At 40.3% G+C, this 18,448-nt stretch overlaps 1 protein-coding gene across 3 annotated transcripts in view; it reads left to right on the forward strand.

The window, feature by feature from the left end:
* Positions 1-402: 402 nt before the first annotated feature.
* MYRIP (myosin VIIA and Rab interacting protein) overlaps positions 403-18,448 on the forward strand; it is a 238,781-nt gene continuing 220,735 nt past the window's right edge. For all 3 annotated transcript variants that reach the window (XM_076330998.1, XM_076330995.1, XM_076330996.1), the window contains exons 1-2: positions 403-670; positions 14,818-14,967. In XM_076330998.1, coding sequence (XP_076187113.1) covers positions 14,858-14,967 — 110 coding nt within the window. In that variant the 5' untranslated portion in view covers positions 403-670; positions 14,818-14,857. The remainder of the gene's footprint in view (positions 671-14,817; positions 14,968-18,448) is intronic.

Below are 18,448 nucleotides of genomic sequence, written 5' to 3' on the forward strand. Positions count from 1 at the left end.
CGGTGCTCCCCCGCGGTCGCCGCCTGTGACAGCGGCGGGCAGCCCCGGGGCACGCGCCGGAGTTGAGGGACCCCTCTTGTTGCTGTCAGGGGGCGCAGCCGAGGCCGGCCCGCAGCACCACGCGCCGCTTCAGGGACGAGCACCAAGCCGCGGGTGCGCGGGCGGGGGGGACCGAGGGAGCGCGCCCCCCCCGGCCCCCAGGCGCGCCCCCGCTCCCCCCAGGCGCGCCCCCGCCTCCTTCCCGGCGCGCGTGCCGGCGCCAGCCCGCGCACCGCCCCCCCCCCGCCCTTCGCCCGGCCCCTCCTCGCCGATTGGCCGGCGGCGCCCGGGCAGGTGCCGGTGCGCGGCGGGGGCGCGGCGGGAGCTGCCGCCGCCGGCACCGCAGCAGCACCCGGTGGCGCGTCCGGCGGGGAGGGGAGGCGGCGGCAGCGGCAGGAGAGAGCGACTGCGACGGCGGGCTCTCGCCGTACGCCGGCCGGTGCGGAGCGGGACACCTGTGCCCGGCGGCTCCGCGCAGGTGGCCGGCCGGGGGCCGGCGCGGGGCGGCCGCATCCCGCTCCCTGCATGAGCGACGGGGCGCAGCCGCCGCCGGTGGCTCTGCCCGTACCCCGAGCGTGGGGAAGTTACTGCCCGCCTGCCATTTTGGTGCAGCCCTCGCCTTCGGCCGAGGGTGAGTACGGACGGGGGCGCGGCCGCCGCTCCCCGCGGGCTGGGGCAGAGGCTGGGGCGGGGTGTCACCCGCAGCGCCGCCGCGGGGCCGGCCGGCGCCGTGAGGGGGGCCTGCGGCAGGGCCGCGGCTGTGGGGCCGCCCGCCGCAGCGCCCCGTCGGCGGTCGGTCGGTGTTCGGCCCGCGGCGGGACACTCCCCCCCCGCCCCCCGCGCCCGGCTCCTGAGGGGGCGCGAGCGGCGGGCGGGTCCCGCGGCCGTTGGCGGGTGAGGGGCTGTCGCCCTGCGCGGCGTTCAGGGGCGAGGCGGGCCGCTCCTCCACGGCGACTCTGTGTGCTTGGGGGGAGACGACACACGACGACACGATATGAGGCTTCTTTTAATTACCGGCCAGATGTCTGAGTAGCTTCGTAGCGTTCTGCTGACAGCGTGGTTATTCAAGCGCCTATTATTATTATTATTAGAGTGTTTAACTCTTGATCTACTTCCCCGCGAGCACGGGGGGGGTGCGGGGTGTGGTGGTTCTGCATGGCGCTGCCTCTGCCCCCTTTCCGCGGGAGCATCCCGCCGCTCCGTGCTTGTAATTTATGCTTCAGGCAGAAGCAGCGTGCGTTTTCCTAGTATCAAGGTCAGTTTATCGTAACTGCTGAGGAAAATACCATATGGCTCGGACTGACTTTTCTTAGGGAATCTAATTAAGTAGGAGCGTGTGTTGTGCTGAGGTTTGTGTTATGTTTTAGGCGAACGTAACCAGATTAGATTGCAAAATGCCTTAGTGCGTGTGTGTCCCTCCTCAAGTGTGTTTGCAGGGATGCTAACTGTATCTAGCAATCTATTTTGACAAATGGTGGCTTTTGCCTTATACCTACCATTTTACTATTTCCTGCATTTCTGAAAATGTGGGTAGCTGTCTTGCTGTGGAGCCTTGGGTTTGTTAGAATAGGCACAGCAAGGGTTTTGACAATAAAGGCTTTTACTCATTCCTCTGATAACCCTTTTCTGGAAGGCTAGAGAGAGAAAGGAGGGAAAGTTCACGTTACCAGACATTTTTCTGACTTTGAGGGACCTCTCATCAAGCTGGACAGGTTTTTATAGTTGCTTATTAATGGTGATAGCGGTTGCCTGTGAACTGCATTGAGACCACCGACTCTGTCCCTGCAGTTAAGCATTAAACAGTAATGTTTGCTGCTCACTTCCAGCTTGAGAAAGTGAACAGGGCTGTGTAAGAAGCAGAAGGTGCTGTATCTGGTACGTAATCCCTCAGGCTACTGCGTTACCCATCGTTACTCAGGTACCGGGTTGTATCAGAGTATATTTACTGATGCATTATGCCCAAGTGTCCAAAAATGTACTTGGCAATTCTGTAGCCTTCCTGTGGAACTTGTCAGATAACTTGGTACAATGCATATAGCAATTACAAACAGGACAGTACCATTTTCAGCAGCTGTGATACATTAATTGCCAGTGAGAACTCCCAGAAGTCAATTCCACCCCAGTAGCCCCCATTGGAATGAGAGATACTTAAAAAGCACTGCCCCCTGTGACAGGACTTGCATCTTGGACTTACTGCTGATTCAAGTGACACAATATTGTCCTTTCAGAAAGGTTAATGCTTTTTAACGGATTGTCTTCATCTGAACCAGTGCTGTCTAGCAGTGATACAAGATCAAGAAAGCTAAGCTAAAACTTTCGTTTATTTTCCTGTGTTGATTTCCTGCTTCCACCCTAACCTGATGAATACAGCTGAGGGCGCTAAAATTGGTTGCTAAACCAGGCTTTTGGATTATATAGGATGTACCCAAGTGTATGAACACAGTAGGAGTTCACCTTTCTCACTTAATAGTTGCAGTAAACAGAACGCTTGAAGAACTTGTACTTAAACAAAGAAAAGATCCCTGAACTATGCATGGGTGATGCTGAAGAAAAGCTGGATATACCAAATGCACTATTGTTCATAAACATCTGTATGAAAGTGTGACTCCTTTGTATTGCTGCCAACATTAACATACCCTATTGTTATCAGACTGGAAACTGCTGTTTGGCAGTGTAAACCACCTTAACTTGCCCTTGGGAAGTTGGACAAGTTGAAAGAAACTAGTTGAATATAGTTCCATGAAAACCATAGGGACAATTTTTCTCTTTGAGAAAACCCATTCATTTGTTTGAGTGGACTAATCCAGCCTTCCTGTGGAATGCTTTATTCACCTTCCTTTTGGAGCCAGGTAGGTTATTTACTAGACAGATTCTTAGAGCTAATAAAGGCTTCTGTCTTACCTATGAACCACTGACAGCCAGAAAATAAACCAGCCCCAGATTTCTTATATTCAGAGATTTATAGCAGCTTACTTTCAAAAGCGGCTTATTGGACTTAAGGGAGGAGGAACATAACTGCTATATTTCAGTGTGGAGCGAAGCACACCATGCTGTTGCTCAAATTACCGAAGAAACATTGCCTTTATCTATGGCATAAACAGGAAATGCTGTAGAAGGGCTAAATACAGTGTAATTTGATAAGATTTCAATCCATGGTCTAGTTTTATGTATCTCTTTGTGAGATTGGGCAAAGATGTCTATCTCCAAACTTTATGCAAATTTACAGGAACCCAAGAGGAAGACCCGTTATATGTGGTTGGCACACTAGTAAGATCTGTCATTCGTATGGTAAAGACTAGTGATTATGACCTGCTTGCTATTTAACTTTCAGCTGAAATGTGTTATCTTCTTTTCTTTAACAATCTTAAAGAAAAATGCCATGCTGCATTTTTTAAAACTGCATTTTCAGAAAATAAACATCATGTTCGACATTCTATGTCCTGAAAATAAATAAATAAAGCACACTATAGTGGAAAGCAGTCTAATGAATTGCCTAGCAGCCTTAGCGTAGATGAACAGAGTATAAGGACCACAGTGGCATGACTGGTCAAAAGCTAATACCAGCATTATTGCAATAATGACAAATTTTTATATCTTATGGACACTATTCTGGGAATAGGAACACATTAAATTTCCAGGCCAATATGCAGTAAATTTCAACAGCAGAGCAGGTTGTTTTTTTTTTTTAAGAAAGTTACACTAACAAAAACAAGTTAAAATTTGCAAGTAAAAATCTTGCAAATTTTTACTGACCCATTAGTCCCTGAGCTGGGTAAAGGAAACAAGACCTCTTGTTACTTCCGATTACCTATATGCTTCATTTATCTATTGATCAACTGATGATCATAAAAGAAAAAACTAATGTTGGTATTTGGTATTCAGATTATTGCAGTTATTACTATCTACTGGTTGTTTTAAGATATAAAGCGTTACCATAGGAAATAAATTTTGCATTCTTCAAGGCAAAGTACACCTCCAAATAAAATATCACCTATTGAAGTGGAGGAGCTAACTACTGTGGAGATTAATCTTGAAGATGAGACACTTCTGATGGCATTGTCTCAAGTTGACTCACAGTAATCAATTAAGTAGTCTTCCTGAGTTTTGCTGGTGCTGGCTGGCAGGTGGGAAGGGAACTCTAGCCTGTCCTACTGCTGAAGACCCAAGCTCAAGTTCTGCTGTGCAGCAGTTTCAAAAATCTTCTCTTTCTGGACTCTTCCTTGCAACGTGTGCTCCTCATTGATGGAGGAGAATAAACGGATAAGTGACTTAATGCAGCCATAGTTTCTGGATCAAGTCTGTTTAAAGGGTGCTGAGGTAATTTACTGTAGAAAATGAGATGTAGTCTCTTCTTGCGATAGCAATCTGAAGTGTAGAGCCTCATTCAAAGGCTGTTAAAGTCCATGGCATTCCCACTGGCTTTAATGAGTCTTGAAGCCAGGCAACAGCCTGAAATCTTTGGGGTTTTTTAATAACAAAACAATCCCTTTCCCAACACCCTCCACCCGCCTCCATGCAGAATAATACGTGGCTCTGCTGTTGTAAACCAACTTTCTGTTCTTGGAGGAAGGCAGCACATAATCTGTTGTTTTCCTTCTAGAAAGGAAAGAAAGCAAAACATGTTTACAACTCGAGGAGTAAATTTTCTGTTCTGCTCTTGTGATGAGGAGTTTTATCTCTTCTGAAACTAATATGAGAAGAGCTTCTTTGCTTATTAGGCATTACTTCTGATACAGAAGGTCATTTTAATGTGGTTTTCTTCTGCCCCTTTTGGGCTGTATGAACGGGATGCTGTGTCACAGGGCAATCCAAATAGAAAAGTGCTGGTTTGTGCCATTATCGTTAATTGCTACGGCATGGATGTTCAGCGTATGATTTAAGTGCTGTTGACAGAGATGCAGCTAACGCTGTCCTGAAGTACCTCGAGTTGCAGAGTGTACCTATTTTTCTAACCATTGTTAATCTTGCAAGAGGTTGATTCCTTTTTTTCCCCTTAAGAGAACTGATACCTCTGCCCCTCAGTGGTCATCCCCAGGAGTGCTTGGTGTACCTTTCTGGAAGTTATCTCAACGCTTGCATCGAGCTGTCATAAGTGCTTTGACATTTGTTTGACAAACCATGAGTTGGATTTACGTTAAGCCATAGTGTGTGAATTGGAGCAACACCAGGTTTTAAAAACAATTGAATGAGCTTTGGGAAGGATTCTAAAAGGTATAATCTGGTGATGTTGGTTTTTGCAATCTCAGCTGGGCTTGATCTAAAAGGCAGTGCCAAAAATTGTCGATATGTTAATCACTGCAAGCACAAAAGTCATGGGTCGAGTCCTAAATGAGAAGAAAACAGTTCACCTCTAGAGGAAGATCAGCCTGGTTATTCCACCCCCCCACTTCTCCTCTAATGTTTAATGACGAGGCTTCAGATTCCTGCTCCAACGTAGTATCACAGGTCAAAAAGAGGCGAATCAATGGATGAAATAGTGTGGACTCAGGTTCCACACATGATTAAGTGAGCTGCACCTCCACCATGGAAATATGTCATCTATGCAGTTGTGGTAGGTGAAGAATACCTAAGATTGAGCTTTTGGTTAGGGGGGAAGTTGGTGTCAATGTTGTGTCAAGGTCCAGAGGCCTATTATAATGGATACTGGAAATCTAAAAATTGGGAGAAGCTAATGTAGAGGGCTAGAAACAGGAATTTTCTTGGTAAAGCTGATGTTCTTCGTGTAGGCTCATCAAAGGAGCATGCTATTTCAGTGTACTCGTAATGCTGCTTCGATCTTCAGGAGTGGGCCCTGCTAAAGGAAACTGCTTTAAAAAAAAAAGTTAATAAAGTACAGAGGTGTCCTATCTAGTTCCTAAAGATGGTGGCTTAACTTGATTAAATTGATCAAGTAATAGTTTCTGTGGGACTCAATAAGGTGTCTGTGCTGGCTGGATGATTCTCTAAACCTGTAAGAGGATGAACTGCTGTGGTTCCCTAGTTTAAACTAAGAGAGCTGCGAGGCTGCTCCAGTTTGGATCCAAATATGAGTGAACCAGCAGTCAAAACCTGACAGTGAAGTTGGCCTTTGAACTCCAGAAAGTGCCTGTGTCCTGTGCTTGAATGTAAATGTTCCTTGTTTGTATAAACTTGGGATCCAGAACTTCAGGTTTGTGTTTGTTGGTCAGGGCTCAGATTATTTCCATGTTGTGCAGTGTCAGTATAAAAAAAAAAAAAAAAAAAAGTAGCCAAGCTGGGGTCCAAAGCAGAGCCTCTTCTAAGCACATTGTAGAGTAGGTCCCAGTGTCAACAAAGTAATCCATTAGCTCCCCCACCTGACAGATTAACCCATCTCCTAGTTTGGTTTTCAGAGGCTTTCTACAGCTCTGGCTCTATTTTACTCTTGTTTTATGTCACTTAACAAATGCTTATCTAAACATTTCAAAGACAACCTGCTTCTGAAACCCTTTTTTCCATGCGTGGGGCATAAGTTGTGTGTCAACCAACTACAGCTCATGACTAAGTCTCAGTGAAATGGGACATGTGGCTTTACAGATGTCACTCTTTACTATTGTATCTCTTATGATTCTTGCTTGTTCTAGCATAAATCAGGGTTAGAAGCACTTTGCAGGTGTCAGAGTGAATGCGGAAGGCACAGTCTTATGAAATTATTTTTGTTTTTTATTTTGTTCATTTACTTGCTAATCTGTAAAATTCAGTAATTTGCAGTGGGGTTTCCTGTCGGTGGTTTGAATTAGCAGTGATTTACTGTATTAAATTTGTTTTCACATCTGGCAGCACTAGAGAATACTGCCTCATTGTGGCAACTGCTGTTGGAAGCATTTTCTTACCTCTAAAAATAGAATTTCTGTCTGTCCTAGTCCTGCGGTAAGATTCTCTCAGTCAAAGGTTAATTCTTGGATCAAACTTAAGGATATGCTGATGAGTGATATTTAGTAAGAGGGATGTAGGATACCAGTTAGTGCAACCTATGTTGTGGGGGGGGGAATCCATTTTATTGGGTAGGATATTTTAAGTATGCCTGTGGTGTGTTTGCATATTGGTTGGATTTTATATTATGGATGTTTTGGTAGCAGTCAAGCAATCACCATAACTGTTTACTTTTGTAGTTTGCATGAGTTGATCACAATATGGCTTTCAAGTTATGAGATTCTTAATTTATCATAACTCTTTTGCCTGTACTATTAAAATGCAAAATTAAATTTGTATGCAGATGTAAAATGTGTAGTGCTTCCAGAGCTGTTTGAGGTTTTACAAAAGCTTTACCTTTTCTCTCAGTGTCTTCTTCCCCAGATTAAAGGTATGAATAACTCGAATGAGAAGCCTTAGTACCACTTCATGTAGTAGCGACGCTTTGACACCTTGAACTTATCTTGGTGGACTTATATTTTCTTGGTTAGTTTGTTGAATTTTATCTGTAGGATGCTCCTTTATAGCTGTTCTTACAAATAGTGACTGCTGTGGTACTGCGGAAGGCATTTAACTGTAAAACGCATACTTGTCATGTGCTGCTCCACAGCTCATATGGTAGTGGACCTTCTGTATCATTCAGTTTCTTCAGGCCATACAAGAAAACGGGATGTTGGCATCTGAAATAGGGATCTGCACAGGAATATCCTGAGTTGTGTTCTCTTATATCCTCTTCCACAAGGAGGGAGATAAATATTTGATCCTTCCCAGGCATTGAGCCTGAGCCTTTTTCTGGATGCACATATTAGTCTGTTACACAGATAAAGTGAGTGCTCCCTTCTCTGCCTCTTAAAATGAGATGGAAACTGCCACTGATTCTTTGAAGGAACAGAGAAGGATTTGCTGTTTCTTTCATCTCCCTTCAACCCATGTAGCTCATCTCAGGGCCATTGATTGTGAAATGCTGAGACTGACAGGTGTCTCTGGAGAAGGATGTGGCATGTGTAGTGCAACACAGGTGGGTGAATGTATTTTTGCAGTCCTCACTCTTGAGCTAACACTGAGGAGAGAGGTAGGAATACAAATGAGCTTTTTGTTTAGTATTTTCTTCATGCTGACTCAAGCTTAGAAAGTACAGCGTGAAGACTGATTTGCCAGGTGTGTTCTGGTTTGGGTTTTGATGGGAAGGTGGAAGAAGGGCCATAACTCCGTTCAGCAGCTGCTGTTCTCTCTGTTTAGGGGGCCTGGGTACATAGCAGTAAGCTCTGAGCCCCACTTTGCAAGTTGAGCATCTAAAGGAAAGCCCTTGCAGTCTTGTGCTTAGACGTGCAAATTTCTGATTGTGTTAGGCTCTTTGGGATCAGTCGCATGCCCTAAGTGCGCATGCTGGCTTTCTCCCTGACCTGTGATGATTGGCCTTGGGGTTGTTTACAGTCTGTTACAGTAACGAGCTGCATTTCATGCTTTAGATTGAAGGCACATGGAAAAGAGGCCAATCATCCAAGATACAATTGTGTGTCAGCGCATAACCGCTCCAATTTTGTCTTTTTCTCCAAGCTGGCTTCCTCATTTTGGGAAGAGTAACAGTCAGTCTCACACAGTCAGAATACTGTCAGACCCATCATCTCAACTACGCATTCTTCCATAAGACAGTTGCTACTAAATAGAGAAAATAGAGCTGAACATGATTTGCCTAAATTCAGCATAAACAATGGAAGATGAGGCTGAAGTAAAATGAGAGTATACAGTAACCAGAAAGCCAACAGCAGTGAAATATGTGCTAACAGTATATGCCAGGTGACCTATGATCTTTAGCAGCTGTAGGGCCAAATTCTGGATAAGCCTTTCCTCTAGGAAGGAGTTCACTGTTGCCAGTGAGAGGATTATTCTGGTGAATGAATTTGGCTTTTATATCACATTTTGAATTCCCACTGGGATTTATACTTGTGTATCAGTTGTAGGCCTGATACATAGGTATAAAATGGTCATGATTTATTATTAAGATTCTCTTTTTAGTATGACTTTTTTTAAACCCGTCAAAGATAGATGACAGAAATTAAGTCCTCCAGTGTAATCTTTAGTCTTTTCTGTAAAAATAACTTCTTTTTTGCTATTTAAATAAAATAGCTTCTATTTTTTAGAAATTTAATTTATAAACATTAATATATAAACATATAAACACAGTTTAATATGCTGTGTTCTGCCTCTGGGAGAGTGCCATCCTTAGGTGAGAGATGACATTCTTTTTTAAATAAAATGTGACTTTAGTGGAGCTTTTCTACTTCAGCTATTTCATATTCAGTACTTAAAATAATGTAAAATATAGAAGCAAAAAGACTGTGAAACTCCTATTTATTTCCTAAATAGATTAAAATTTAAAACCACACAGTACTAACCTTTGACCTTTAAGATTTACAATTTCTCCCGTTGTAGTATGTCCTGGCACTCTTCTAGACAAGAAGTACACACGATTATTGTAATAACTTGCATTAATAAGGAACATTTCTCCCAGAAGGAACCGAATTGAACTTCATGGTTCTTTTAAAAACCTGCTGCCTCACCCTGCCACATGCCCCAGTGAAACAAACCTAACTGCTCAGGAACTTGCAAGCTGTTCGGTTTTCTAAACAAATCTCACATAAAATTAGTACAAGGCTGAAAGGAAGATAATTTTCTGCTTTGGTTATAGGCCAGGAAATATGTGCAGTAAGTCTCAGTTAAAATTGGTGTGGGTACAAAGAATAACATCCTCTTTGAGATCTTTGTCTGGCATCTCATTTAAAATGTGGCACACCAGATACAAGTCCTCATGTTGAAGTCAGTTGGGCTGTACTTAATTTTTCATCTGAAGAGGTGGCTTTGTATTTTCGATGAGTATATTTTCCCTCCTGTTATTTTGGGACATTAGTTTATTTCCAGTGAAAAGGGAAGAATATCCACAGTGTTGTTTACTGCAGCTTCTAGACTTTCTTGGAATTTAAAAAAGATTAAGAAATTTGTGAGCAATGTTAATGATGCCTCATTTTAGAGTTAATGATGTGCTAGCTGTAGTAGAAATTACTTTGGACAGTAATGTTCTTTAAATGTTGTCTTTTGGCTAAAGTCTGCTTTGTTCAAGTGTGTTGACATAATTCAAAACACAGGAATCCCTTTCAACACTCAGACCTTATTTTTGTCACCAAATAAAGTGTGTGACATTATATAATTTATATATGATATATATTCTGACATTTACATTAAAAAATGTAGTGTTATGATCTTGTGCTGGCAATGTGATCACTTCTTTCGGACATTCAATAAACAAAACTTTTTTTAAAATTTGAGGCGTGGTGAAGGAGCTCTGTTATGGACAAAGCGCTTGTCTTCCTTTTTGGCTTAGAAAGATGACTATCTTGTTGTACGACTTAAAAGGGCAAAATGTTCACCAATAAGATTATACAAAGAATTTCTTAAGGTACTGAAAGACTTCCGCAAAAGTTGGGCAAATGCCAAACTATAATGACAAGACAGATCAAGCAGTATTATTTAGGTCCTGACAGACTGCTGAAGGAAGTAAAGATGAGTTCATTGGTGACAGAATCAAAGATATAATTACTAGCAGGTTTTTTCTTCTTGATTTTCTACCTGGAAAATATTAGAAGTGGTGGAGTAGCAGAACAGAGTGGAAAAGCTCTGGTGTTTAGTTTGGTGACTCTAAAGCTGAGAGCATGTGACGGAAAGGTATTCTATATGAAATATTTCAATTGCAAATAGCTGGGTTGAAGGATCTTGTGATATTGGCTCCTTAAGTATCACATTTCATTAAGGCACAGGAGCAGCATTTTAAAGCAAAAATGATACCGTGTTGTGGAAACAGGTGAAGTCTCAGTTAAAAATTTGCTCAGAAATGAAAAGAATTGTAGGATATTCTTGTTTGCGGTGCCAGGGTATTGGAGGGATCCCGGATCTCTTCTGGATACACCCTGTATCCGGATACACCCCCCAAGCCTTCTGTTCTCCAGGCTGAGCAGTCCTCCTGCTCCCAGCATCTCCTCTTGTGAAAGATGCTCCAGTCCCTTAATCATCTTTGTGGCCTTGAGCTGGACTTGCTCCAGTAAGTCCATGTCTGTCTTGTACTGGGGAGCCCAAATGCTCCAGATGCAGCCTCGCTAGTGCTGATTTCTTCGCTACAGCATTAAACTAAGATGTCTGTACAATACTCAGTGTGACCATTTGGATAATTAACTTTATGATGTGGCTTTTTGTCAAGCAGAGAATCTGTTTTAAATGTTAGTTGGTACTTTAAAAAAAAAAAAGTTTGTGGGCTTTCTCCCCACCCTCCTGTAATGCTAATCTTCTGCTGAGACTGCAAGTCCAAACAGCTTACTGATCACGAGTGACTAGGAAATATACTGCTTGCCCTCATTTCTTGTGTTGATGCTCTTTCTGTTTTAAAATTCAGAAGCATTGCTTGCAGTTCTTGAAAAACATTTCGTTTACTACTTGTTCTGTGGGGTTTTTGTGGTTATTTTGGTGTTTTTGTTTGTGTTTTGTTTTTTTTAAAAGGTTAAATTCAAGAAACATTTTCAACGTGGAAGTTAATTAGATTTTAAAACAGACTGTAAGAAGTATTAAGATTAGAGTATTACTCAAACAATACCCAATCATGTATTGTAAGCCTAGGCTTTCCTGTTACAGTGTGTTAATTTGTTGAGCAAAAGTCTTCTAGGGAGCGATATTATTCCTTGTAAAGTCTCTGAAAGGTTAAATTTTGTATTCAGTTTGAGATTTAGCAAAGAAGTATTACTCATGAAGGCAAACATCTGAACAGCCTCATGTAAGTTACTTCAGTTAAGGCCAGAAGTTATTTTAGGCTGAGAAACTATTTTGTTGTCGGTTTTTAAATGTAACTTGTTACAGAGGATTTGCCATTGTGTATTTCCAAAATGCATAATCCAGATCTACTGAAAAAAAGACATTTGAGCATTGTTTATAAATATTTATAAACTGCTGTGATACTCCCAGATCAGAGGTAATTTAGTAGTGTGATGAAAAATTATTTCCTGGGAAAAAAACCACACGAGTTCCTTAGAGGTTAATGTAATATTGGAATGCAGACTGAGTCTTATAGGTAAATAAACCACATGAAAATCAAAAGTTAAAGTTGCTGGTGATTCTAAAGTATATGTATACTTGAAATTAAGTCTTTGCCGACCCCAAAAAATCAGAGGTAGTGGGGCTGCCCACTTATCTCCAGATTTAGGGGTAAATTTCCTGCTTCTAATATGTGCTCACAACCAGCAGTGGCGGCTGAATCAAAGGGATAATTTTCTTTACTGATGGACCACAGTTTGTATGTGTGAAAAAACAGTATTAATTTTGACAAAGTTTCCAAAAACATTTTGATGAAGACCTGAAGGGAGAACTTATTATGACAGTGTTAATTACAGTTGTTAACTTGATGCTCAAGAGCAACTGGAATAGCATCTTTGATCTCCTAGTATCTTTATCGTCTTGTGTCTCAGACAAATATAGCCCTACCATGGAGGTGTCTCTACCGGCTCCAGCAATTGCTTAAAATAGTTTTATTTCCTTTTAGTTTATTTCTCCCATAAAGTGAATGGGTGTGAAAAAAGTTAATTGGAAAAGTCCTGCTTACTTCCCTGCAGATGTGGCTTTCCTGTAGTGAAGCCCTTCCATGCTTTCAGAAAGTCAGAGGCCTTTGCACTGAAGTGCTTTGCATGGGAAGAGCTGAACAGGTATCCCAAAGCCTGAAGGGAACAACGTGTCCCAGGGCACTGCTTGATCTGTCTTTGAGCTGCAACATGTAAGCATAACTTCAGTAAGCCCTACCTCACCATTTCTTATGCCTGCCAGTGCCTAGTGAGGCTTTGGTACAAGGACTGTGGATGAAGGGACAGGGGAAAATCTTAACATTCTGGTCAAAATTTCAGGAAGATTTATGCGTGTGTGTGGGATGGAAGAAAATCTTGCCAGTTGTTCCTCACTATATTTTAGCCAACCTTTAATTTTAACAGACATTCTTGGCCTTGCAAGTGGGGTTAGTGAAGACTACATATAGTCCGTTGTTTCTGTGGCACTTTTTTCTACAAAAATCAGGGTAATTTTATTTAGAAGTACATTTTTATAGCCTTTATTAACTCATTGTTGATGTTCCCATTCAGCTTCCTTAATAGACCCAAAGAGTCAAGCCAGAACATACTGTTCCATTGCAACCTTTGTTAGCTGTATGGTGAGCATGTGTCTCACTGGAGGGATCTTGTCATCTTGATTTCACCTAAGCTTCTATCCCATCTGCTTGTTTTTGCTGAAGTGTTGTTTCCTTGAATGAAGAGTGTATTCTAAACTTCATTGATAGCATAACCAAAATAGAAAAAATAAGCAATACCCTCCTTCCATGTGGGTTGTTTTTTCTTGTTTGAAGAACTGTAACCAGGTGATTGGAGGAAAGTAAATATTGTATAAAAAACCACAACTAAACCCAAACAAAAACCAACCAACCATATCCCCCATCATCATCTAAGTAACAAATGAATTGTTATGTTTAGAAAATAAAGGTGAATTTTTTCCCCCATGCTTCTACTTGCTATACTATTTGTAGCACTTAACTGTATGCCATAGCAGTGTTGCTTAGAGGTGTTTTTTTGAGACAGAACCAGCTTGTGTTTTATGTAGCCTCATTCACTTGACACTCATCATGGATAAAGGGGCAGTAATAGTTGCCTCTTCAGTATAATGTAAGAACTTTTGTGTGTTTGTAATTATTATATACATTGCTAGGAGCTCATAACAGAGCTGCAAAAACTGTGTGATGTTTCTGAAACCATAACTTAATGTGGAGATGAACACCTTTATGATTGCCCAAATAATTACATAAATCGAATTACAGAAATTAATACTGAGAGATGAATTTACTAATTCAACAAAATTAATAAAAGTCATGTGAAAATAAATTAGAACAAATTGATGATAATTTATTAATGAAATAAATGGACCAAGCTCTAGTTCAAACTTCATAGTACCTTCAATTCACACATAACATTACTACTTTTTCTTCTCCATTGTCATTCACAGAAAGGGAAAATAAAGGTATTGTGGTGGTAGTGACATCTAAATCTTTCCAGTCACTCTGGGAAATGCATTTGCAATGTATATGCTTACTTTTTTTATGGTGTTTTAAAATAATTCCTGGTTTCTTAGTTGGTAGTACAAAATATTTTTGAGTGTTACAGGGGAGTATGTTCTCTGTTCAAACACAGTGGCAGGGATTGTGTTTTGCAAACAGTTTTGTGAACTCATGGCATAAAATCTTAAGAAATGTCTAAACCTGATTTCACCTTAGTGAGTTTAACATGTTTCTTGTTGAGGGCAACACTGAGGTCTTCCCTCAAATTATTTGGGATATTAAATAATATTATCTTTTGCATTTCTTTTTAAATTGGGGGCGATTGCTTTTGGTGCATGGAACTTGAAAAATAATTCTGAAATGAATCATTCAGGTTGTGCCAGGGGAGGTTCGGTTTGGATATTAGGAAAAATTTCTTCACTGAAAGGGTTATCAAGCATTGGAACAGGCTGCCCGGGGAAGTGGTTGAGTCACCATCCCTAGAGGTATTTAAAAGACCTACAGACATGGTGCTTAGGGACATGGTTTAGTGGTGGACTTTGCACTGTTAGATTTATGGTTGGACTTGATCTTAAAGGTCTTTTCCAACCTAAATGATTCTATGATTTTATGATTTTCTTCTCTGATATTTATGGCAGCAACTTTATTTTTGTTGGGCAGTTGTGCCTGTGATTTCAACGCACTCGGGGAAAAATATCAGTGCTTTCAATTTATTTTGCACTTTTTGCTGTTTCTGATTTCAGATCTTCCTCATAGTTATTCATATCCAGGACAGAGTATATAATGGGGAGAAAACTGGATCTTTCTGGCTTGACTGATGAAGAAGCAGAGCATGTGCTCCAGGTGGTTCAGCGAGATTTCAGCCTTCGTAAGAAAGAAGAAGAAAGGCTGAGGTAAGAATAAAAACATGGTTAAAAATATTGGTCTCTTCGGATTATTACAAACTGGTTTTTGGAGAAACCAGAGAACACAGTGCTTTTGTGGTGTTCTATGCATTAATAATCATTCCTATCACAGAGGCAATAAACATCCAAACTCCTCCATGTGAATTCAATTATTGAGTAGTAATTCTTTTTTGTGTTTAGTCTGTCCTGGCCTAAATCACAACAATGGTCTCTAAATCATCTGTGTATGTTGCCTGAGTAGAGGCTAAGTAGTGGTTGACTTTAACAGCAAGAATTTTTTGCTTGCTGTAGTCAGTTCCTTTTCTTTTATTCAGAAACTTTGTCTATATGCAAATGTCTGAAGGTGAAGAAGTTCAACCCATCTCTTTACCCCAAAATAATCAATGGGACATGTTATGCATTGTATTGAGAAGTTAACTTTGCTTTCAGTAGTCTGTGTACAAAATGATTGCAAGCAGAAAGAACCAGAAGAAAACAAATGGAACTTGTTGCAAGGTAACTTTCTCAGCCCAGGAACTTCAGTATGTGACAAGGGGACTACTGACCGAGACCTGAATTGGTAGATGCAATATTTTTCTTGTAGTTTCAATGATATTTCCTTGAATTATTATGTCTGATTTTTTTATTACCTTCTTTGAACACATCATTATTTATTCTCTAGAATAGTCTGAAGTCTCTATCTATAGTTGGCAAATGCACATTCTCTTACCGTACTACTAGTATCACAGGTATCATCTCTTTCTTTATCATTTAGCATCAAGCTGAAGTCAACAGAGCAGGAAGATGACTGAAATAAACACAAAACTAGGCATATATATTATGTGCAATTGGAACTGAGAGGAATCCTGTCCCTGTCAGTTTTCTGTTACTATTTTCTGAAACTACTTGGAACATTAAGAACAAGAAAGAATGCTTGCAGCATAGGCCTAATTCAATTTTGGCATGCTGTGCAAGTTCTTGCTTGGGTTGGTAGCACAAGCTTGCCACAGGGAGGAAAGACTGAATGAGGATGGCACACAGACTTTTTTTTTTCTTCTTTGTCTGTTTGTTTTACCATGAGTTGTACTGATTGTTTTTGTTAGTCTTTCACAACAAAGCCAAGAGATTCTAGCAACAGTTTAAGGAGGGTGAGTGTGGGGGCTTTCTCTGGCTTTTTATGTGACTGGTTGTATCTTACTGGAGCAAGCATACCATGGTTAGCAAGTGCTGGGGCATCTTGCCTATTCTATACAACTAGATCCTATAGTGAGAGGAGGAGGGGGAAGGATGTAAGGCATGCCCACAGAAAATTGATCAGAAAGCCTGGATAGATAAACTTTTTACTGTTTTTTGTGTTTTACCATTTTGCTGCTGAGGTTGTCCATGAGACTTGATGATTGAATGATCACAAGTAGAAAACTGGTGTGAGAAGGGAGATAAAACACTGGAAAGGTAGGAGAACCACACGGACTCAACTCAGCTTATATATGAGTATGTAAATTTTTTTCTCTTGAGTGTAGTTCATGCCTTTTGCAAGTATTGAAGTATGTTAAAGTGCTGCAAATAATGAGCCGTACTGACAAAGTAAAAATTCTGAAATGTAGGCTGATATTTAAGATATAAATCTAAGTAACTTTAATGACCTTAAAGATTGCCAGTGAAGTTCAAAACTTACTTCTAACTTAAAAGATATGACTCTTTTTTTTTTTTTTTCCCCCATCGGGCTACTCTATTTTTTGTTTGGTTGTTTTTTTTTTTTTTTTACAAAATGCAGAGTTAAAAGGAAGGATGCAGCAACACATCTTTTTGTCTTACTATGTAATAGGAAATGTAATCATATAAGAAACTTATACCTTGCTATAGATTAGATTTTTTTCAGCCTGTAAGAAAGCAGATTAGTTCTTGTGTCTGCTTTGATATTCTTGGCTCTATTGCATTTGTTTTTAGAAAGTTATCAACTTGCTAAGTCTACAGTATAGTTTCACTTTAGAAGTATTGTCAAGCTTTGTAATCTTTTTTTAAGAGAAAAAACTGGCATATATATTTTATATATTAGACTGCTGTTAATAAATTCAAAACCAAGTTATATCTGAAGGTAGGTTTTTTCTTTCTGTAATTAATTCCAGGTAGCAACATTAGTCTTTGGATGGAACTGTTGAAGCTTTTGCATGTGATACTTTTTTAAAATAAGGTTTCTGTATAATTCTTCATACCATAGATAATTTTATTTTTGGATGTTTTTCCCCACAAGGATTTAAGTACCTGTTGCGCAGCTCTCTCTTTGGGATTATTCACATTGGTAGCAATTATTTCTAAAGATCAAGAACTACTTAAGGGAATATATGACAGATTTCCGCTATATCAGGAGAACAATGAAAGCTAAGAAAACTGTAAGTGGTTCAATGTTGTTTTGCTAGCAGAAGCTGAAGAGTTAAACTTCATTTCTTGTAGTATGTTACTTATCTTCACTCCTAATAAATGTTTCTAATGTAGTAAAGTAAAATGGCAACTGTTTTAGAGCTAACATACTGATGTCTTTTACAATATTGCACTTGTTACATGTGAATTTATTTTTCCATATTCTGTAAACAAAATGACATAATGAATGTGTGGAGAAAAGCCATACTGATCATTTGCACTTTCTGCTGCAAAGCTGTTTTGAGTCTCTCTGCGGTGAGAATTTTTAGCAGTGGTTCTCTAATTTAAATCTTTTTCCCAACTTTATGCTAGTGTTATCAGACAGGCTGCTCTTGTACATTTTGTGAAAAAAAATTTGTTGGCTAAAAATAGTAAGATAACAAGATAACCATATGTAAATAGTTAGTGATTAGTGTGGTTGATTTATTATGCCTTAGTGCTTCTTATTCATTCAGTTTCTTTTTTTGCTATAGCTCTCAGCCTGATATCAGATTAATAATATTTACTGTTCTTTGTTGCTTGTTCACCCATAGTCTTTCTATTTTGATTATGTGTTGGTTCTGTTCTTTGGTGGTAGTGTTGTTTTTACTTAACTTCAATGTTAGTGTAATCATCCAGAGTCATTGAGGCTAAAATTGTAACACAGACTTGTAAATAGATGGGCTTGATTTTCTGTGAATCAGTTGAAGTAGGCAGACCGGGCAGATGTGGCAAAATTAGGAAGGTGATAATAATCATAGCTGGCTTTTAGAGCAAGCTGACTGGACACACTAATGGTTTGTTTTCTTGTGGACAAATTTATTTTCTTAATCTTGAATTTCAGACTTCATGCATCTGCAGAATGTCAGCAAATGGGGAAGATTGGATTGTTTTGAGGGTTGAACTTTTAAAGTTTTGTTGTGTATAACGTTTTTGTCATATCTGCAGTTTGTGGTTTTTGGTTTTTTGTTTTTTTTAATTTTTTTTAAAGAAATGGCAGAGGAGAGCTTACAAGGCCAAATGTGTGTTTGTGAGATAGGCCTCTCTACATAAACAGATGTGTAAAGGAGATTGCTGCCTTTTATTTGTTTCC

This window comes from Aptenodytes patagonicus, chromosome 2 (assembly GCF_965638725.1).
Source record: "Aptenodytes patagonicus chromosome 2, bAptPat1.pri.cur, whole genome shotgun sequence".
NCBI classification, from domain to species: domain Eukaryota; kingdom Metazoa; phylum Chordata; class Aves; order Sphenisciformes; family Spheniscidae; genus Aptenodytes; species Aptenodytes patagonicus.